Raw genomic sequence first — 23,594 nt, forward strand, 5'->3', positions numbered from 1 at the left:
ATAGCATCCTCCCTGCTCTTAGGGTTGGGAAATGTTACATGAGTAGGGACCTTAAATAAATTGGGAGAAAACCTCAGAGAAGATAAATGTATTTATTTAGTTTTTGTACAATAAACTGCTCCTGTTTGAAAAACACTTTTGGATAACTAATGGTTGTGAGTGCTGTACATTAATTTTAAATGCTAATAGTTATATTGTTTAATGCAGTGGTAATATATATTTCTAATCAAGTGATTACTTGCAGATAACACAAAATCACACACCCACTTTGACAGTGTTCATCTCTGCACAGCACACTCTTCAACAGTGAATAGGTTATTGTCAGAATAAATCACATAATTCTGCAGATTATGTCAAGGTGTGCAGTATAGCATACATCTCATTTGGATGTCAGGATGGCTTATGTTCACATCATAATTTCACTAGTGAGGCACTGAGCTTGGCTTGCCCAAGTTTTCCTATTTGCAATCCTGCTGAAATGTTTTTGCATCATACATTAACCATCACAATTATAAAGTAAGAACAAAAAAAACTTGGAAGTCAACAGATTTAGGAATTTGATTCATAACACGAAAGCAGGATGTAGCTCCCATTCAATTGCATTGGTTTGTTCGACATAATTTCTCTGATTTTAACATAATTGTATTCAGTGAACTTGAATCAACCTTCTACATGAGCATTAAAGAAAGATGTTGCACTAGAATTGGACACCTCCCATAAAATTGGCAACTCCCTGAGTAATCAACATTGTCAGTTCCCACAAAATGCATTCCTTTACCAGCCTTTGAAGAGGCTCCAAACATTAAGCAGGATCTGTGAGTCCAAAGACACTAATAGATATATTGGGTAGGCTTTAACGGCTTTTTTTCTTATATATACACCAAGGAACTGAGTACTTAAGCTAATTTAATGAGAAAATCATTCTGCATGTTTTTACAAAGAAACTTAGAATCATTTAATGTCAGGTTTTTCTTGCTTCTCTCTTGCCCTTCAACAATAGTAAAGGCTACCAAAGTGATGAAATGCCCTATGAATTGATATATAGACTAAACAGTTGTGTCCCAATAAAATCATTTTCTTCAGGTGGTCACAGACCTTCAGTTAGCACATACACAGCTATTTTCTGTTCCCCCTGTTGGCCAAGTTTCTTTCTGCAGGTCAGAACTGCAAAGCTTTATGTAAAAATGCTTGTCTGGAAAAAAAATACAATTGGCACAATATACTTCAGGCTAAATTAACACCAGCATTGAGCATTTCCAGGACTGAATTTTATCTATGCCTAAAACTCTTTTTCTGCAAAGTAAACCCTAGTGACCTGTTGCTAAACGTGTCCAAAGGCAGCAAATTTAGGGTCTGCGGAAGGGTACTATGTCAGCTATTCAGTAATGTGCTCCCTGCTTGCATTTCCAATGTCACCAGGGTATTTGACGTGCAAAGGGGAGGTGTTAAGTGACTGCTTGCTATAATTCCCACTGCTGTTAGTACTTATCCCAATGGGAGAGGTCCAAGCATCCAGGTCACCAAAAAGGGCTGTTGGCCTGGTAGTCTGGCCTGGGATATAAACTTCCTGATCGAGCACTGATGTGCTCACTGGAGACCCTCTCCCAAGGTGTGATAACAGCCACCTAACAATCACACCCTTTGATTACTCAGACCTCCCCCTGTGCCCCCTTCCCCCTTTCCTTGCCTTGGCCTGATAAGGCTCTGGACTCATTTCAGACCAGCCTTCATTGCTGAACATCTTCATTGGAAACTGCCACAGACTCAGCAACGGTCAACACTCTCATGCAAACCGCACAGAGAGTCATTTGGTTGACAGCTTGTGCTTGTGTCTTGTGCTCTTGAAGGAGGGACTTTGTGGAAGAGATGCCAATTAAAGGCCCAGCAGCGGTTGAATGCTGTGGAGTGAGCTATGTCAAACATCAGCACGTTTGGCCCTCAGCTTGAATTTAGCCGATTGGGTCAATTTTAACCCTGCTGTCCATATGCAGAAGTTACTTAGCTCTCATGGCTCAACCCTTTAAATCCATTTCCAATTAAAGCTCAAGTATTCTGCAGACCGAGAAAGTAGTTAAAATATTCTGGGCCTGAAAATTAAACCAGAAAGCATTTTTTGTATTTGCCTCACATCTCCCATCTGGAGCCTTGGTGTGGAGAAAGTCATCTGCACATTTAAATATAGAAAAAAAAAGTGATTGTTTTACAAAACTAACAAATAATTTATGAAACAGCAATGGTTCAAGAGACGTTTTACATTGTCTCTCCACAGGCTGTTTTAATGCTTACAAAAGAATCAAAAACGTAGATTATAAATATATTGAGTTTCAATGTTTTTTACTGATTGAAACCTGTGTTTAACTCCATTTTATCTCAAAGAGACAAAGACCTATGTTTCAGACCAGCTCCTACACATGTAAACACAGCATAAGAATTATTCTGTTTTAGTCGTTTTCATTTTCATGTTGATAAATATGGAATAGATAAGCAGATTCAAGGTTAAGGAAGTGAACAGTCAAATGGGAAGGGTATGCTGAGCAGGTCAATGTATTTATTACATCCAGCAATTTACTAGTTGTTACTCAGCTTCCAATCAGGGCCACTGACATGTACTTTTCATAGAAACATTGGCAGAATTGTGGGAATGTAATTTTCAAAAAAATAATACAAATTTTGGACTGCATGCAAAACACAAAAGAAATTACTTTTTTTATAAACCAGTCTGCCTCTTCATAATTGTTGGACATGCAATATGTTCACACTGCTGCAGATGAAGTTTGCTCTTTCCAAGTCCAGGCATAAATGAAGTAAATAATGCAAGACAAATGAAGTCTGGAGGGTGGGATGGGATTGGGGAGGGGTGGGGGCGGATTGCCAGAGTGTTGGGAGTGTTTGGCTGTGAAACTATTGGAAAGTATGCCGGCAGATTTCATCTACAGCTGTGCCTTATGACCCCCTTAGATCACAGAGGCTGCCCTTTTTCCAGGCTACTAACATGGGGCTGCTGTCTAAGAAAAATGAACATAGAATTATGTTCAACAACATCAGCCTGGATTTTTATCCAAGATGCAAGTTGTGGGAATTAGGAAATTTCCCAGCTCAGCATGCTTGCCTCAGGAGGAATTTCCATCAAACATCTCAATTATATTCACGATGGTGGTGATGTTTGGGGGGCAGGCATGAACAGTATCTGGGTCACCTACCCACAGAATGAGTTCAGAGGCAGCTGAGTGGTTAGGCAAACTATTTGATAGAACTGCCTCGGTGCTACAGGACTTCATCCCCATTACAAAAAAAAGTGAATGGCTCTCTATCCCTCATCCCTCAAGCACTTCCTATATTACATCCAGGCTAGTTCATGCCATCTTATGCCCCCTCATTAATCTCTGTGCTAAACTATGGTACTTCCAAACTTTACCCACTACACAGAAAAGGAAATTCTAAACTAACAATAGGATATACAAAAAACTTTTAAAAAGTCATTCATTCTACATTCTACCTTTTTTAAAAAGTAGCTATTTTACAACAGCCTTATAAAACTGTTAACCATTCAGATCATTTCAAGTGTCAATCGCAAAATTTACAAGCACTTGAAACTTGAATCTAGTGTAAACAAACAGAGCCCACAGAGCGTAAATTAAGTAATGTTTTCCCAGTTCAGCTGTTTAGGATTTTATTCAAATATCATGATGCATTCTTGGCCAAGGGTTAGCACTGTTGCCTCGCAGGTTCGATTCCACTCTCGGGCGACTGCCTGTGGGGAGTTTGCACATTCTGCCTGTGTCTGCATGAGCTTCCTCTGGGTGTTCCGGTCTCCTCCCACAGTCCAAAGATGTGCAGGTTAGGTGGATTGGCCATGCTAAATTGTCTGAAGTGTCCATAGATGTGCAGACAAGATGGATAAGCCAAGGGAAATGCAAGGTTACAGGGATAGAGTCGGGGGATTGGGCTGCTCTTTGGAGGGTTGGTGTGGACTCAATGGGCCAAATGGCTGCCTCCACACAAAAGGGATTTTATGATCAGTACATTTCTGACCTCAGTTCATGGTATTGTTAAAATTCCATTTGGTAAGTTGCAGGCAGGAAAGAGGAAATAATATTTATTATTCAGAGCGTGCAGAGTTCAAGTTCCGTATTTGATTGTGAGAGCTTTAAGAAATTCTTCAACACCAGCATTTGTTGGACATTCCTAATTACCCTTGAACGGAATGGCTTGCTGGGCCATTTCAGAGGGGCAGCAGTTAAGAATCAAAGACACTGTGGGTCTGAAGTCACGGGGTGGCCAAACTACATGAGGATGGAAGACTTATTTTCAGAAGGAAACAAATGAACCAGCTGAGATTTTCATCCAAGAATCAATGTTTGACATTACTGAGACTAGTTTTCAATTCCACAAGCATCCACTTCCTACACCACCGAAGCTCAATAGCAGCAGTCTGTAATATCAACAAAAATCACTATAACAATTCACTAATTATCCTCAGTCAATACCTTCCAAATGCATGACCACTTCCATCCAGAAGGAGAGAGCAGCAGATATATGGGAACACTACCACCTTTAAGTTTCCCCCAAGCCACTCACCATCCTGACTTGAAATATATCACCGTTTCTTCACTGTCATTGGGTCAAAATCCTGGAATTTCCTCCCTAATGGTATTGTTGGTCAACCCACAGTAGATGGTCTGCAGTGATTCAAGGCAACAGCTCACCACCACCTTGTGAAGGGCAACTAGGAATGGGCAATAAATACTGGCCAGCCAGCGATGCTGACATCCCACCAAATAAATACATTTTAAAAAAAATTACTACATGAATTTAAAGTCCACCAGTTGGGTGGGTGGGATTTGCAACCAAACTCAAATCATTGGCCTAGGTTTCTGGATTACTAGTCCAGTGGCATTGCCACTACCACAATCTACCCCTTAATAAAAAAATTATGAATTTGCTAATTTTGCTTAGATTTGTGTATACACCACCAGCAGCCTGGTGTTGAGACTCCTTTAGCAGTCTTACTCTAACATTGAAATGTCTATGCAGAAGCAAAAACATGTTTTAGCTTAAAACATATCAAAGATTGTGCCAGCTTGCCTGCCTTGGAGAAGTTTTCCTCCCCTCTCTACAAGAATCTCAGGGAGTCCCTCTTCCACTGCAACTCCCAGGTCATTTCCTCTGCCCTGAAGCTCTTCAACCATGTCCTGAAACAAACTTGCTACCACAGCCACATTTGCTTTCTCAGTGCCTGCATCCGTAAACAACTCATCCCACACGGACTCCGGACCACCTTTAAACCAGCAGAGTTCGGATCCAAACAGGACGAACAGTACAGACTACAGATTCAAAAACACCAGCAACAATTCTCCTTCAAGATCCTCTGCTCCACGCTTGCAGCAATGTGCCAGCACCTAACCTCTCTACAGTCAGCCCTGCTTCAGCTGAGGACCACACTCTCTCAGAATTGCAAAGGACCCACTCTGTACTACATCCTCAGGAGAATTCATACTCTCAACAAACAGTATTTCAACTCCATCTCAAGCATCAAAAACTGTAAGTCAACAAACTTTTATCTACCCACCTCCATAACCAGCGCTCCTCAAACATTCCAGAAGATTCCCCCGGCCTCTGTAACTACTTGGACTCCATGAGCCATGCGGCTGGTGCAGCTGCCACCCCCACGCTGATTGATGATATCACTTCCGCCCCATCATGGCCACTCCCACAACCACTTCAGCCCCTCACAATTCCTCATAGACCACACATGACATCACTTCCGCCCCTCACATCATCGCTGATGTCACACGCTCAGTGACTTCCGCCAACCCTACCGCCATGTCTGCCACCACTTCTGCCCCCATCAACGCCACTCACCTGCATTCTGCTGACACTCCTCCTACATATCCTACTGTCACCATTCCCAGCTCCCAAAACCCTGAGGGGAACACCACCCCTGCTCATGACTCCATCCCCATTCCTCCCACCATCACACCCACTCCGGTTACAGGTTCCGCCCCCCACTCCCAGCTCTACACCCACACCAGATCCCAGCTCCCAGCCCTGCTGAGTTTTCACCATCCCTCCAGACCTCCCCTTCACTGAGGACAAACGATCAGTCCTCAGCAAAGGACTCACCTTCATCCCCCTCCGTCCACGCATCAATGAATTTAATACACGCCATGACGTCGAACACTTCTTCCTCCGCCTCCGAGCTTACTTTCACAATCAGGACTCCCGCCCACCTTCCGAGGACCCTTTGCCCATCTCCAACACACTGCATCCACCTGGACACCCCGCGCTGGCCTATTACCTGCCCTTGACCTCTTCATTTCCAATTGCCGCCGGGACATTAACCGCCACAGCCTGTCTACCCCCCTCCCCCACTCCAACCTCTCACCCTCACAACGCGCAGCACTCCACTCCCTCTGCTCCAATCCCAACCTCACCATCAAGCCAGCAGATAAAGGGGGCGCAGTGGTAGTCTGGCGCACTGACCTCTACACCGCTGAATCCAAACGCCAATTCGAGGACACCTCTTCCTACTGCCCCCTCGACCATGACCCCACCCCCTCATCACCAAACCATCATCTCCCAGACCATACAAAACCTCATCACCTCAGGAGATCTCCCACCCACAGCTTCCAACCTCATAGTCTGGGAACCCCGCACTGCCCGGTTCTACCTCCTTCCCAAGATCCACAAGCCTGACCACCCTGGCCTACCCATTGTCTCAACATGCTCCTGCCCCACTGAACTCATCTCTACCTACCTCGACACTGTCCTATCCCGCCTAGTCCAGGAACTCTCCACATACGTTCGAGACACCACCCACACCCTCCACCTCCTCCAAGACTTCGGTTTCCCCGGCCCCCAATGCCTCATCTTCACCATGGATATCCAATCCCTCTACACCTCCATCCGCCATGACCAGAGTCTCCAAGCCCTCCATTTTTTCCCCTCCCGACGTCCCCAACAGTACCCTTCCACCGACACTCTCATTCGTTTGGCCAAACTGGTCCTCACCCTTAACAAATTCTCCTTCGAATCCTCCCACTTCCTCCAGACCAAAGGGGTAGCCATGGGCACACGTATGGGCCCCAGCTATGCCTGTCTCTTTGTTGGCTATGTAGAACAGTTGATCTTCCATAATTACACCGGCACCACTTCCCACCTCTTTCTCCGCTACATTGATGACTGCATTGGCGCCACCTCATGCTCCCGCGAGGAGGTTAAGCAATTCATCAACTTCACTAACACATTCCACCCTGACCTTAAATTTACCTGGACCATCTCTGACACCTCCCTCCTCTTCCTCAACCTCTCCATCTCCATTAATGACGACCGACTTGACACTGACATTTTTTACAAACCCACCAACTCCCACAGCTACCTGGATTACACCTCTTCCCACCCTATCTCTTCCAAAAATGCCATCCCGTATTCCCAATTCCTCCGCCTCCGCCGGATCTGCTCCCAGGAGGACCAGTTCCACCACAGAACAAACCAGATGGCCTCCTTCTTTAGAGACCACAATTTCCCTTCCCACATGGTTAAAGATGCCCTCCAACGCATCTCGTCCACATCCCGCACCTCCGCCCTCAGACCCCACCCCTCCAACCGTAATAAGGACAGAACGCCCCTGGTGCTCACCTTCCACCCTACCAACCTTCGCATAAACCAAATCATCCGCCGACATTTCCGCCACCTCCAGAAAGACCCCACCACCAGGGATATATTTCCCTCCCCATCCCTTTTCACCTTCCGCAAAGACCGTTCCCTCCGTGACTACCCGGTCAGGTCCACACTCCCCTACAACCCACCTTCCCATTCTGGCACCTTCCCCTGCACCACAGGAACTGCAAAACCTGTGCCCACACCTCCTCCCTCACCACCATCCAAGGCCCTAAAGGAGCCTTCCACATCCATCAAAGTTTTATCTGCACATCCACTAATGTCATTTATTGCATCTGTTGCTCCCGATGCGGTCTCCTCTACATTGGGGAGACTAGGCGCCTCCTAGCAGAGCGCTTTAGGGAACATCTCCGGGACACCCGCACCAATCAACCATACCGCCCTGTGGCCCAACATTTGAAATCCCCCTCCCATTCTGCCGAGGACATGGAGGTCCTGGGCCTCCTTCACCGCCACTCCCTCACCACCAGAACCTGGAGGAAGAACGCCTCGCCTCCTCTTTCACCTCGGAACACTTCAACCCCAGGGCATCAATGTGGACTTCAACAGTTTCCTCATTTCCCCTTCCCCCACCTCACCCTAGTCCAAACTTCCAGCTCAGCACTGTCCCCATGACTTGTCCAACTTGCCTATCTTCTTTTCCACCTATCCACTCCACCCTCCTCCCTGACCTATCACCTTCATCCCCTCCCCCACTCACCTATTGTACTCCATGCTATTTTCTCCCCACCCCCACCCTCCTCTAGCTTATCTCTCTACGCTTCAGGCTCTCTGCCTTTATTCCTGATGAAGGGCTTTTGCCTGAAACATCGATTTTGCTGCTCCTTGGATGCTGCCTGAACTGCTGTGCTCTTCTAGCACCACTAATTCAGAATCTGGTTTCCAGCATCTGCAGTCATTGTTTTTACCTAGTTGATTTTTACCCTACTGCAAATTCTCTGAAGCAATGTGCCTGTTTGGTGTTCATTGTATCACCATCTCGCCTTGCTTTGGCCTATACCAATTGTGCTTGATTGGTTAAACCTTGACGTTTACTCAGTGAACAAGTAAACAGATAATAAAGAAGCCACCATGGGCTGCACTGGATGCACAGGAATAGACATTCTAAGTTTTGTATAAAACTCTGTAAATAAAGCTTCTGAAAAGCTTGAAATGAACATCACCCCTGCATTGATCTGTGGTACATTAAAATACAACAATCTGCTTGATATCTAAACTAATGCATTTATATTACACCTGCTGAAAATATGGATGATAATGAGAAATAAAAACCAAGTACATAAGAACATAGAAAATAAGAGCAGGTGTTGACCACATGGCTCTTTGAGTCTGCTCTATCATTCAACAGGGTTGTGACTGTTCTGATCTTCCACATTCTCACCTGTTCCACATTATCCTCAGCGCCTCTATTGCTGAAAAACCTATATATCGCATCTTAAATATATTCAATGACTCAACCTCAAGGCTCTAAGGGTTGGCAATGCAAAATAGACATCAAATTGATAAATGAAAGAATGTCAACAGACTTACTTATTGCTACACATTACACTATGCTAAAAATATATCCATCTCATGATCTTGACTATAATCTGACAACCTGGTTATCTACTTAAGTATGCAGGTAAATAAAAACATTCAAAATGCAAGTTAAAATATTAACTGATAAAATTCCTTTAGAATAATTTTAGTGAAGAAATCAAGAGAATACAATGTAGGATTCCCCCTTTCATACCCACATTTATTATTGAGAAGTGGTTTCACTTCATTAGAGTCTGTGCAATATCCCAGTTAAATCTGTTGCTTTTATCAAACCTAACTGCTTGATAACAGCATGATGAATGATCCACAGCTAAAGAAAAAATACAAATTATTATATTTTATATATTCAACAGCAAATATTATGATTCTTGAAATTCAATCAGCATGTCCCAGTTGGGATATTATTAAATAGTTATTTACCTTATAGCCCGATGATTTGATATGAACTCCTCTCTTTGTCAGTGTTGACTTCATTCTTATAAAAAATGATCGCTCCAAGCTATTGTCAATAGTCAGCAAAGTTGGGCTAGTGGATTCTACTGTGGGATTAAAAAAATAGCATTATTGATGTGATTCTGATCATGTAATATCCAATCTTGTCATGATTTTATTTGGAAATATGCCAAGATTCTTCCTCTGCAATCAATGTTCATGTCACTAGCTGGCAGTAAAGGCAGTATTTCCAATAGCTTTTCTGTGCAATGCATAAATTGATTCTAAAATTTTACATTTAAGAGAACAATAATTATGTTTTTAAAATATCCAAGGAGAAAGCGCAGTAATATAGTAGAATAAGCATTAGCAAACATTTAGCTTGACGAATGTGCACTTCTCATGGACTAATGCCTTGACGACAGTTTACTCTTGTGATGGAAAGCTGAGCAGTCTTAATCTTTCCCTCTCACAATAAACCATCATGGTGATGACAGAAATTGGGCAACTAGTGATGTTCTGAGTAATATAAAAAGTTTATCAGTCAGCTCACTATAAACAATGTGTCAACATTATTATAGTAAACAGTAACATTTTTTGATGGTTGATATTGTTTTGAACTCAACCATTGCCATTTGAACAAATTCTACACAAGAGGACACCAAACATTTGCACAAGATAATCCACTTTTCTACCTTCAGGTTATTTCATTTCAGAAAAATAGCAGAGACCCTCAAATCAACTATTGTTATTTCAACTTTTATAATAACATTCTATTGATAAGTTGCTTCTTTTTGAAAAATCCATTTTTGAAGGCACTTATATTGCCTTTTAGAAGTCACGACTATTTTTCTTTATTCAAGTGGAGCAATGCTATAAATTTAGCACTTTCATTTCCACTGATTAAAAAATGAATTACTATAAAATTCTTCTCATCATCTAACATGCTATAATATGCCAACAGCTTTTTAATTTTATTTCATGAAGTCTGTAATGCACTATCCAGGCAGAAACTTCAACTGTAAGAGTTTAATTCATCTCTCTAATCCAATCACATCAACCTTATTTTTCTTATCAGAGATTCTCATTTTGAATTAAATGAGCTCATTAGTTTTAATCAAAGCCAGAAAGATCAAAACTTACACTTAAATGCTTCAGATCAGAACTGTCACTCAGCCGTGTAGTTCTATTTTGTGAAAGCATAAAATCAGAGCCCCTTGGAGCTGTTTTTTCCAAGGAATGCTGATAGTATGAGAATGATAGATGTCTCTGGAATTAATTCAGTTCTTCCCCCTCCCCCGGTATGGTATGTAGGAAGCTCAGTGACCTATCTAACAAAACAGCAGCTTTGGTACTTGGCTGAGAACTGAGAGTTAATGAGATCTACTTGTGAAACAGGAGTATGCAATAACTGGCCAGTACATAGTGACCAAGGAGAAAGATTTTCACTGTTTTTCCAATTAACCTGAAATCATAAATGTGTTTTTTTTAAATGCAGTTATTCATACATTTGTGGTAAGTACTAAATACCAGAGCTTTAACTTCACACCACCACTACCTCTGCACCACCACTTCCTCACACACTCACCAAACCACGTGAAGACAAGGTTGGCTGCATTTAATGGCACTGTTTCCTGCAATTCAATGTAGACAGTCAGGAGGCTGGAAGAATACAGCAAGCCAGGCAGCAGCGGGAGGTGCAGAAATCAACATTCCGGGTATAAACCTTCTTCGCGGTTCTACTTATCTATCTTGGATTCCAGAATCTGCACTTCTTTTGTCTCAGTTTTTTTTGTGTCTTGCAATTCAATAGCTTGTTAACATTATAGTCTAGGTTGACTCTAAAAAAAACTGGATATTTTGTACGCAAAACTGGAATGCTAATGCTTCCACATCTGACACTGTGAAGCCATGTCTCAAGAGGGTTTACTTTAAAAACAAAGAGTTCTCCCTACTTGGAGAACAATTCTTCCCAATATTAAACCACAAGCTTCTTCAGCTTCATGAGGCCTCATGAATTTATGAAAGCTGAGTCCTATGATTTCAAATCAATTTTTAACAAGTTTTGAACTACAAAGCCACCATGATCCAGGATTGCAGACAGGAGAGGCTGAGGTAAGTGTGAAATCTTGTGGGGCCTTTACTACTTCTTTGAACCCCACATAAATAGACTCAGACTTGCCTTCATAAAGGTGGGTGCATTTTCCTGCAATTTATCTGCAAATGATGGGTGGTCAGGTTTGTCTGACGACAGTTGCTCTATGCAGATTTGAAAATAACAATGCTTCAATTGTCTTTGATCATGTTTGGAGCCACGAAAATGGGTTTGCCCTAAAATGGAATATTTCATCAAACTGTGAATAGCCCATCTCTGACTAAACCTTTTCTTTACAAAACTTCACTATCTCTATTTCCAGAATCGACCAATGTCTATGGAAAGCTTATTGACTTCCTTCAGCTCGACTTCCTGTTAGGCATGTCTTCCATTTTCTCAGTTCCTTTGGCTTCATTGGGTATGTTCTAATGACATCACCCTCCACACTAGAGTTTGGAAAATGTCTTACTTCTCAAACTCCTCTCTATAGTGTTTAATATGCCCCACAACCTTGTTTGTTCCATATCCCATTCTTTTGTGTTCATCTTGTCTCCTCTTTCTCTGAACAAAGACAGAGTCCCTCTCATTCTCACTCAATCCCCATCTCATTCCTACTTTCATATTCAACATATCATCTCTTTCCATTTCCATGACCTCCAGTGCCATGCCACAATGAAATGCATCTTCCTTTCTTTTACCCTTGCAGCATTCTGAGGAGACTGCTACCTCTCTGTCACTTTGGCCCATTACCTGAACATCTGCTCCCTTTCTCTTGGAATTTCCCTAGACAAGTACATGAGTATAAGACTTGCCCCTTTCCTTTTCTCACTTATAATTGATACACACCCCAAACACTTCTTTAAGATGAAACATGATTAACTTTAGCCTGCTGCAATCACTGATCTCACTGCAGCTTCTTCTACATTGACAAAACCAAATTGGATTGGATGACCAGTTGAACAAACATTCTGTATGAACCACAAACACAACACTACTTTTGGTTCCTTATAAATTTAATTATCCATCCCATGCCTGCGCTAATTTATCTTTGTTCCTACATTGTTCCAATGAAGCTTAATGGAGGTTTGAGGATTAACACCTCATCTTTCCATCAGGCACTTTCGGCCTTGCACGTGTAACATTGAGTCTAATGTTCATTCTAACTATTTAATTTCAGAGACCAAGTGCTGGTATTGAAGGATAGCTGTAATACAGCTATGGTGAGGGGAAAAGACATGAGCCGATACTTTGGTTGGGGATTTTCTGTTGCTTCACGATTATAATGAACCAGCTATGCACAAATTGTGGCTACACAAACAGGGGCTGGGAATTTTGCAGTGAGGAACATACCTCCAATCTCCACAAGCCAAGAGTGTATTAAATACTCTCTACTTGCCTGGATGAGTGTAGCTCCAACATGTGAGAAGCTTGAGACCATCCAGGATAAAGCAGTCTGCTTAATCAGTCCCCTATCCACCATATGAAACATTCACTCCCTCCAACACTGGTGCACACTGCATATAATATAAAGGGTGCACTGCAGCAACTCAGCACATCTTCCTCAATGGATCCTTCTATATCTATGACTTCAAATAACTGAATTAACAAAGGAGCAAGCACGTGCAAAGCACCCACCTTCCCCTTAAGCCACAAACCATCCGGATTTGTAAGTACTGTATGTCACTATTCCTCCTCTGTTACTGGGTCAAAATCCATTCAGAATGGCAAACGAGTGTATCTGCATCAGCAGTTCAAGGTGGCAGCTAACCACCACTTTCAGAACAGCAATTATGTATGAACACTAGCTATAGACCTTACCAGTGATGCCCACATCCCATGAAAAAATGAAAAGAAATCACATTGTTCCAGGCCCACTGGAGTTCTTGCTTTGCCAAATTTGTCAATCTTTTCCCACTGTTGGCTGGTGTGCTGTGATCACTTACACCTCCTCTGAACCTATTATTTGTTTCATACCTGTCCCATCCTTTTGCCTCCTACTTTCATCACATCATTGAATTGCTTGTGGCCTCTACTTAAACCTTTCCATTTTTGTTTTCCCTGGCTGCATACTTGTCTAAAAATTGTTGAATATTGTGATACATTTCACCACAGGCTTCAGGTTGGTGGGACAAAAAAGCAGGTCCGGACCTGCACTTGCCTGAAGCAGGGTAAAAACAATGACTGCAGATGCTGGAAACCAGATTCTCGATTTGAGTGGTGCTGGAAAAGCACAGCAGTTCAGGCAGCATCTGAGGAGCAGGAAAATCGACGTTTTGGGCAAAAGCCCTTCATCAGGAATAGAGCAGGGCCAGCTCAGCAAATGTACAATATAATTAGAATTATCCACCTGCAAGCTCACTGTCCAACAAAGGCAGGTTAGCCCTCAGTGACAGCTGAACCAGGTAGGAGGCCATGAGGACACTTCAAAATGGCAGAAGTAGGTAAAACTTAAAATGTAGTGTGCTGAGGACTGCAGGTTTTGGGAACATGGAGGGAAATACCTCTGAGGGGATTATTGAGGGAGCTGCTTTTTTTATGGTGGCCTCCTTGCATAGCAGGGTGTTTACCCGAAGATTAGTGATAAGGCTACTGCTCTATAAATGGATCTTTATTATGCAGGATGCTTCCTGCTGCAAAACAGCAAAGGAAGAACAGTGGGGAGTTGTCCCAATGCGGCTGCTGTTATATTACCAAGTCCTCTGTGTTTATTCCTGCAGCCCTGGGGGCCAGTAAAATCCAACCCATTAATTTTATTTCTCTTTCTGAAGTCACGAGTGTTCCAGCATTTTCTGTTTTCATTTCAGTTTTCCAGTATCTAGAATTATTTGTTTTCTGTATAAGTTCCAATATTTTCAATTTCATAGACATCACTTCAACAACAAATAGATTAATGTATGGCCAACAGGAGTACTGAGGTCACTAACTATTGCGTGGGAAATTGTGAGTCAGTGAACAGAATCGATCAGCTACAGTGCAGGGTAAATTGCCAATAAACCAGGTTTCTGGAAGTGAGCACACAAGACTAAAATCTGTAGTGGGGGATGTGCATTGGATGTGCCGATTATGTAACCACGGGAAACAAGCTGAAAATTCCAGCATATATGCCATAAGAATGGTGACACATTGAGAGTATTGAAAACTAAGATAAACAAAACAGATTCTGAAAATAAAATTATTAAAAATGTGCCCTTGGTATAATTTTTTTTTCTATTTTACTATAACCTAAAAACACACCAACTGTGAATGCTGAACATGGCATCTGATTTTTAATCTAGCTTTTTCTATTGTTCCAAAACAAAAGGTTATTTTTCTGTCTTTCCCCCTCCATCTCTCTCAATGTAATGCAGAACAGGGAGCTGAATTTTACCAAAAATCAGCTCCGTGTCAATTTTGGGGAATTTCATGGAGGGTTTCTCTCTGTGAGCTCTGGAGAGTTTTCTCATGCAATCGCCCACTGCTCATCTCAGTACATTCACATCATTTCTCTCTGACACCTCGTTTGTACTGCCTTGCGTTAGTGGGGAAGTGCTTGCTACCATTGGGATATTCCAGGATTTATGCCACGAGCACAATAGTTAAAGCCCAATTGGGCAACAGTTTAATCGCTGCCAACTTGGAATAGTTTTTCACAGTGCACATAGTTGGAGGCAAACAAAAAAAGAAAATCTTCTGAGGGCATTTGGGTGACAACAGTGACACTTCATCAGTAACAGAGTCTCACATTTGTAAATATATTGTTATTTTACTTCACCTGTCTGGCTGATATTGTAAGTGCAACGAAAAGAATCAAATTTTACACCTACTCATCCTTAGCACAATACCATATTAGAATCCTGTAAAAGGAGTGTTGCTTCTTCCCCAATACTCAGAACCCCTAATGTGACCATCCCAAGTGGCTGATTAACCATGTCCAAGTCCCTGCTCTGATCTTTGTTTTATTGTGTCAGTACTCCCGGACTGAAAATAGTCTCTTGACTTGACTGAGGAGCAATCTTCCGAGACTTTGAGACATAGCTATTTGATTGAGACACATGCTGTGTACCTGCTGCATATGCTCCTCACAGGTGTGACATTGACTCAGCACTGTGCCATAAGCCAACATTATGTCATTTTGGCTGATCATTGCTGGAAATCATAGCAACCTGCCTGGCTTTCTGTCTACACTATAAGTCAAGGCAAGACAGAAGCACAATGAGCCTGAAGGTTCTGAATGAGATGGCAAAACACAAAAAGGTGAAGCCAAGCAGAGATGCTGTGAAATCCAAGTAGGCAAAATGGGAGTGTGTGCTAAGACAGCTTGCCTGTATATAATAGAAGTAGCTTATATTACTACCAGCAACTAGATATATTACCCAGCTCTAGAAGTCCTTGTGTAACACATTTAAGGAGCAATTTTAAAATTTGGTTATTCATAAAAGTACCATTCATATCAAAGTATGCTCTCTGAAAATAATAACATGTTACAATATGATCCAATCACTTCAGCCTCATTTTTTATGATGTATTAAAGAAGGATTCCTGTGCCTGCATGCCTGGCAGGATCATTACAAAGCAAGGTGTCAGTAAATTCCAAATGTAGTGCTGAAATGTAGAACCATATTCCACATGATTCGAAGATCTATGATGATGTAGTGAGGCTGGTGTGTGTCCAATGCAAATCTCTGTTGATGGGGGTGCAGGAGATCTCTACCTATTGTTTGTAGTCTGAGATGTTAGAGAATGCAGGCCAAGATTGAGGCCTGGAGGAGCAAACCGCGAGATGGAGCCACTAGGTACTCTTTCTGACTAGCATATTGTTTTTACCGCATGGGAGAAGAGTAAACTGCATTTAAATGAGGTGAGAATAGGTGATAATGAGATGTTAATACGTGCAAATGGGCTTCTCACCAGTGAGATTTTCATCTCACTGTTCAAACTTTGGGTGCAAAATTGGACTTCCCTCCTTGGCACTGAGAATCTATATTTTCTCATCTCAGAAAACCATTTTCTCAAGTGACTCATCTTCGCCCATGCTGTTCAGGGGCTCGGAAATTTCAGCCTGTGATTCTCATTACATCCGAAGTAGAACACATTATTTTTGTCTCTGTCTCTTTCTCAAAGGTAGAGGAGTAAGTAGTCTCACAGCACAAGTCATAAATATTAATACATACAGATGTAAAATAGGTGCCATGATGACAAATCTAACAATCGGATAGCTGTCTGCTGGAGATACTTCTAAATTCCTTAGGGTATAGGATTTATCTGAGGGCCCCCAGCTGGCAAGGAAAACTACCCAAGTACCATTCTATCATATGGACAAGCTGCCTTCAGAGGACAGACAGGTTTTGGCAACTTGCCCCGACTGTTACAATGAGCCTGAGGAAAAACATTAAGACAGTCGTCAAGTCTTCAGGCTCAGTGTGCCCCATAAGAATTTTATTGGTTACTTGCCCAAAAAGGGATGACAGCAAGTTTAGGCTCTAGTAAGTAGGACATATAGCAGGTATGTCAAAAGCAGGATAATATGATCACTGTAATCCAATCACTGCCTTTTAATTTTCTTTAATGGAATCCACAGCTTCATTTAGGTTTCTGTCAGATGTTCTGCTTTTCTGACAGAAAGTGTAATTAATTTAAAAATCAGCCTGGTGATGCATTTAAAATATTCACATTTCCACTTTTGTTATGTCAAGAAGAGCAATGATTAGACAAATTTTACACATATCTACCATGAGCCAATATATAATACCCAGACCTAGAAGTCCTTGTGTAACATATTTTACAAAGAACAAATTTTAAAATTGGTTATTAATAAATGTACCAATCATATACAGTTTCTGAAAAAAAACATGCTACAACATTATGATCAGGTCACTTTAGCCTCAGTTTTTATCATGCATTAAGGTGGGTAAAGAAAATCCTTCAGTGTTTGCTTCAATAAAATAATGTAGATTAATAGACAAGGAAGAGTTTTTGTGGTGCAATGGTATATCCTAATCTCTGAGCAAGTGTTTATGTGTTCAAATCCAAATACAGAATTTCAAGGAAGTTGCATTCATAACATGGCCAAGCAGGTTGAGTATTATCTTAAAGATCTTTCCAACACACACAATGGCATGAAGTGAGAACTGATAATAATTCCTGATCAGCCATAAAATAGAAAGAATTGTGAGTCTCTAGATCATTATCCACAGCTCTATGCAATAATATGCATGTAAAAGTATAAGTTCCCACAGCAATATCTTGGGCAGCAGTTGGCTTGGTTGGCTGGATAGCCACTCTGGTTCAGATCTGTGCATGCTATCCAATCCCCACTCTCACTGGGGTGTGTCCAGATCACTCTCCCTAATGTATTCCTGGTACAGATCATGGCGCTGAGATTTGGATCTTACTTCAGGCAGAGAACTCAAGAAGAATATAAAAATAATAAAGAAGGTTAAAAAAAGTCATTGAAATATATTCAATGATTTTAGTACAATAACTGGAGAAATAGGATGGTTTTGAAAAGTCAAAATAAAATACAACATAGCTCAGTATGAAGTGTATTCAATAAAAAGGAACAATTTGACATTGATTTATTCCTGGTTAATTTCCTGAGGATTTAAACATGGGAGGGGAAACTTGAACTTTAACAGGAATTAACTTTGATCTATTTACCATTACTGAAGTTTCACCTGATTCATAAGAAAAATATAATGAATTCGAGCAGGAGTGGATTATTTGACCCCTCAAACCTGCACCCCTCGCAATAAGGCAATGGTTGATCTGATTGTGGCCAGAACTCTACCTTCCTGCTGGTCTCCCATAACTCTTGACTCTCTTATCGATCAAGAATTTGAAAATTGGAACTTAATTAATAAACTATAAATGGATTATATCAAAAGTTGGCAAAGAAGTGAAACTTCTAAAAGGTAAGTTTAAATCTTCCTTTGCAGAGCCAGGAAAGTGTGCCAAGTTACTGCGTTTTACTAGGATAATTTCAGCTCTTGCTGCTTCAGAATCACTCTCACTCCATCATCCATTCAAGACTCTGCTAAATACCAATCTCCACAAGATCTATTAGAGCTGTAGGAGACCCTCGGGCTGAACTTAGCTCTCTGAAAGCTGAGGTATAATCTAGCTGCGCCTGTTTTCAGCTGATAGTTGGAATGGAAATGGGAAATGTGCTGGGTGAGCAGCCAGGACTTCGCACCAGTTTCCCATCCAGGGAGTTTAAATTCTTCCTAAACATCAAGATTGGGTGTAAAATTCAGGTGAAATGAGATTAGAAGGGTGCTTTATAAGTGAATCAGGTCACATTGACATAATTCATGCACATTTTAATGTCATATATTCCTTTAATGCAAGACACTCATCTTATTTTATTATTCATAATTAAACAGTAAAGTGTTCGTTTGAGAAGCAGATATGGGAGATAATTGTAACCTAAATACTAAGTGGGAAACTGGTGTAACTGGGTGGAATACTGGTTTATATGCTTTACAACCCAATATTGCTTTCTAGTGACATTAATGTAGAGTTGCAATGGGGAGGGTCTCAAACCAACAATCCACCTGATCTAGCAATTTTTTTAACAAGTTCAAGGTTAGAAAATGGCCTTTTGTTGAGTTACTTTGAGTACAGGAATTTCATTGCAGTACATATCCATGTGCTGTCCAGCGGAAACGATTGAAGTGCCACTACTATTGTTCATAATGTTTAGTTAGACATGTTCACACATGTATAATGAAAGGCATTGCTGGGAACTTATACAAATATCAGGTATTTAATATATCATTACTATGCTATACAGATAGGGGAACATCTCTTTCCTGTAAGAGAATATGCAAAATAATTACACAGAATGTTACATAACAGAATCTGTGCAACAAAGGATTGCAAAAATTGTTAATAAGTAAGGTTTATTTCTTTGACTTGAAAAACTAACCAAAACAAATGTAGCCACTGCAGAAAGAAAATGGCATTAGATTTCTGAGAGAAAATATAAACACGTTAATATCTGCATGCTTATCTCATTAAAAAGGACTTTCCATCATCAAAACTCAGACAACTCTATATAAAGGAACATTAACAGAGTAAATGTCTAAGGGCACAGAAATAATACCTTTGTTATTAATCATTTAAAAAAATTAAGTGTTTGCTATGCATGCACTTCTCATTAAAGGAAAAAAAACGTCAAATGTTTTTGAGCGGCACTAAATATTGTTTAGACAGATTATGAGAGAAAGTCAGCAAATAGCATATCAAAAAGCAGTAAGAACTACAAAAATATAAAAATGAAGAGAATAGCTAAACCCATTAGTGATCCTGAGACTTCAATACTGGAGAATAACAAATGAAAGAACGAAGGACACAAATAATAGGAAACAAGGAAAGGAGAAATAAATAAATTAACATTTGTCTTCATAGTGGAAGACACTTGAAGCAAGCTAATAATAGTTGAACATTGGGGCAAAAGGGAAGGAGGGAGAAAATGAAAACAATTCTTATTACAAAATAAATAGTATTGGGCAAACTAATGGGACTAAATGCTGACAAGTTCCCTGCAGCTGATGGCTCATATCCTAGAGTTTTAAAAGTAGTAGCTACAGAGATATTGAATGTATTAGTTGTTATCTTCTAAAATTCTCTAGCGTTTGCAAGGTCCCAGCAAATCGGAAAGCAGCAGATGTAACATCTCTATGCAGGGAAGGAAAATGGAAAGGAGTCTGTTCGTAGCCAGTTGGCCTAACACTGAGCAAATTACAGGACATTTATAAAATCATATTTCAATCAGGAAAAGTCCACATATATGAATGAAAGAGGAATTGTGTTTGACAAACTTATCAGAATTCTTTGAGAACTCAAGGAGCAAGCAGGCTGGATTTAGGAGAACCAGCTTGGTTTATTTGGATTTCCAAAACAGCTCTTTGGATTAAGGTTTCTTACTATCCAAGGTAAGAGTTCTGGGTTAAAAAAAAAACCTGAAAGAACTGCAGATGCTGTCAATCAGAAACAAAAACAGAAGTTGCTGGAAAAGCTCAGCAGGTGTGGCAGCATCTGTGAAGAGAAATCAAAGTTAACGTTAACTTTGATGTCTCTTCACAGATGCTGCCAGACCTGCTGAGCATTTTCCAGCAACTTCTATTTTTGTTTAAGAGTTCTTGGTGTTGGGATAAGACATTTGCATGGAAAGAGGGCTGGGGAATGACCAGAAAACAGAGAATTGAGTTGCAGGATTGCAGTCACAGGATGAGAGTTGAGCGAGGGTTGAAACTTACCATACTTTGGCCAAGTTTCATTTTGTCAAGTTTTCTACAGGGTTTCTATCTACGAGTTGTCACAAACCTGTTCGTACTATCCCACATTCATCTCATTAAATACCTACCATGCCCTACCATTCTTTGTCACCCAATGCTCGGCCAATTCTACTTCTCATTATAGCTGGAAGATCTCACTACTGTCTGGATATTCCAGAATAGACAGGCACCATTGGCACGTTAAAATGGCATTGTGCACCCAGATAAATGCTGATATTTCAAAGATGCCCTGTATGGCTTCACACAACCCAGAGGGCATGGCAGATAGGGGGGAATCGGTGATGCAACTGTGACCAAATCCTTGACATTCTAGTGGATGTGACTACTGCTGACAGAGCATTCCCTCAAATGATTGTACCAGGTACTGAAAATCGTGATCAGAAAAAACAAGAAAGAGCTGAAGTAGCCAGGTTACTCCTGTGACTTCAATGTTAGGAATTCTCGCATCTAGTTTCTTTCCATTCCATGGTGCAATAGGAAGTTTCATATTAATGAGGTGAGATAATTTTTTTTTAGAATTAGAATCCTTCCAGTGTGGTAACAGGCCCTTTGGCCCAACAACTCCACATCGAAGAGTAACCCACCCAGACCCATTCCCCTACTCTATATTTATCTCTAACTAATGCACATCCCCGGACACTATGGGCAATTTAGCGTGGCCAATTCACCTAACCTGCACATCTTCATGATTGTGGGAGGAAACCAGAGCACCTGGAGGAAACCCATGCAGGCATGGGGACAATGTTGCAAACTCCACACAGGCAGTCACCTGAGGCTGGAATCGAACCCGGGTCCCTGGTGCTGTAAGGCAGCAGTGCTAACCACTAAGCCACCGTGAAGGTGATTATGAGCAACAGTCCCTGTTATTAAGCATCTCACCATTCCCTAGCAAGAACCTATTCTCAACATCCAGCATTTCGTTGGTAAACGCAACTTGTTCCTGTTGATGGCGGAAAAAACCATACTGGACTTCTCAAGCAATTCTCCCACATTTCTTGCCATCGTCAATGTTAAAATTCAACTCTGAGTGCTTTTAAATGAGTGACTGCCCCAAGTACTGCAACATTTACCTTACAGGCTTTCTGCATGGCAAGTCCTTTGATTACTACCAGCAATAGGTAAATACCAGCAACAGCCAATGTTTCCAAGAGGCCCTCCTACCATTGACCTAACCAGGGTAATAGCAGGATGATGATGGGGCTAACACCTGATTCAAAGTTCCCCCAGCACCAAGCTCACCAAGGTGGAGTGGGATTAAAGTGAACCTAAAGCAAAGTAGATAGATTAAGTGAATGGGCACAAATGTGGCAGACAAATATAATGTGAGAAAAAGTAAGGTTATCCAGATGGTTAGGATGACTAGAGTCGCAAAATATTATTAAATGGAGAGAGATTACAGCATAATGTCGTATAGGGGAATTAGAGTGTCCTCATAAATGAAGCACACTAAACATCGAGGCACAGTGTTCAGGAAGGCAAATGGGTATATTGGTCTGCATTGCATGGAAACTGGAATATAAAAGGAAGGAAGACTTGCTAAGCTGCACAAGGATTTGTTGTGACTGCATCTATAGCACTGAGAGAAGTTTTTGTTTCCTTTCTTAAGGAGGGATACACTCTATTGGAGAAGGTTCAAAGAAGATTCACTGTTTGGTTCCTGGGATGAAGGGCCTATTGAGGAGAGGTTAATCAGATTGGACCCATACACAATGGAGGTCAAAAGAAAAAGAGAGATCTTACTGAAATATATCAGATTCTGAAGAGGTTCAACAGGATAGATGTTGAGGGGCTGTTTTGTTGTGACATCAAAAACTAGAGGATATAATTTCAGAATTTAAGGGTCACTAATTTAAAAGGGAAATGAGGAGGAATTTCTTCACTCAGACAATCACTTTTTAAAAATTATCTACTCTGGAAACAATGGAAGTTGAATCATTGAATATATCCAATGTTGAGATAGACAGATTTTTGAACTATAGGGGAATCAACAGTTATAGGGAACAGGTTGGAAAATGTCCTTATCTGCATGGGTTTCCTCCAGGCACTCCGGTTTCCTCCCACAATCCAAAGATGTGGAAGTTAGGTGGATTGGCCATGCTAAATTGCCTGTAGTGTTAGGTACATTAGTCAGGGGAAATGTAGAGAAATAAGGGAATCTGTCTGGGCGGGTTACTCTTTGGAGGATCAGTGTGGACTTGCTGGGCCGAAGGGCCTTTTTTCGCACAGTAAAGGTTCTAATCTCTTAGTCCAATATGACACCAGCCATAATACTACTGAATGTCAGAACAGATATGAAGAGCATTTGGGCTAGTTCTGCTCTTATTTCTTACGTTCTTATGCTTTCAAGAGCAGAAGTAAGAATTTGCAATAATGTCCATCCATTGTAATGGGACAGTGAGTGGGTGGCATTCACATAAAAACAAGGATCAAGTTCCAGAGCTTCACACCCTGTTTGAAGTTTCATACTCTAGCAGGAAGTGTAGGTTGAAAATCAGCTTATGATATTTCGACTCCATCCCCAACTTCCAATCAAATCTAGTAAGGCTCACTTTATAAACTTACCACTACAA

The 23,594-nt window shown here is 41.2% G+C and overlaps 1 protein-coding gene across 7 annotated transcripts in view; it reads right to left on the minus strand.

Annotated features, from left to right (window-relative positions):
- The window catches only part of npas3 (neuronal PAS domain protein 3), a 1,321,930-nt gene that overhangs the window by 80,208 nt on the left and 1,218,128 nt on the right, over positions 1 to 23,594 (minus strand). For all 7 annotated transcript variants that reach the window (XM_072568956.1, XM_072568955.1, XM_072568959.1 and 4 more), the window contains one exon: positions 9,640 to 9,758. In XM_072568956.1, coding sequence (XP_072425057.1) covers positions 9,640 to 9,758 — 119 coding nt within the window. The remainder of the gene's footprint in view (positions 1 to 9,639; positions 9,759 to 23,594) is intronic.

Source organism: Chiloscyllium punctatum, chromosome 4 (genome assembly GCF_047496795.1).
Source record: "Chiloscyllium punctatum isolate Juve2018m chromosome 4, sChiPun1.3, whole genome shotgun sequence".
Lineage (NCBI taxonomy): Eukaryota > Metazoa > Chordata > Chondrichthyes > Orectolobiformes > Hemiscylliidae > Chiloscyllium > Chiloscyllium punctatum.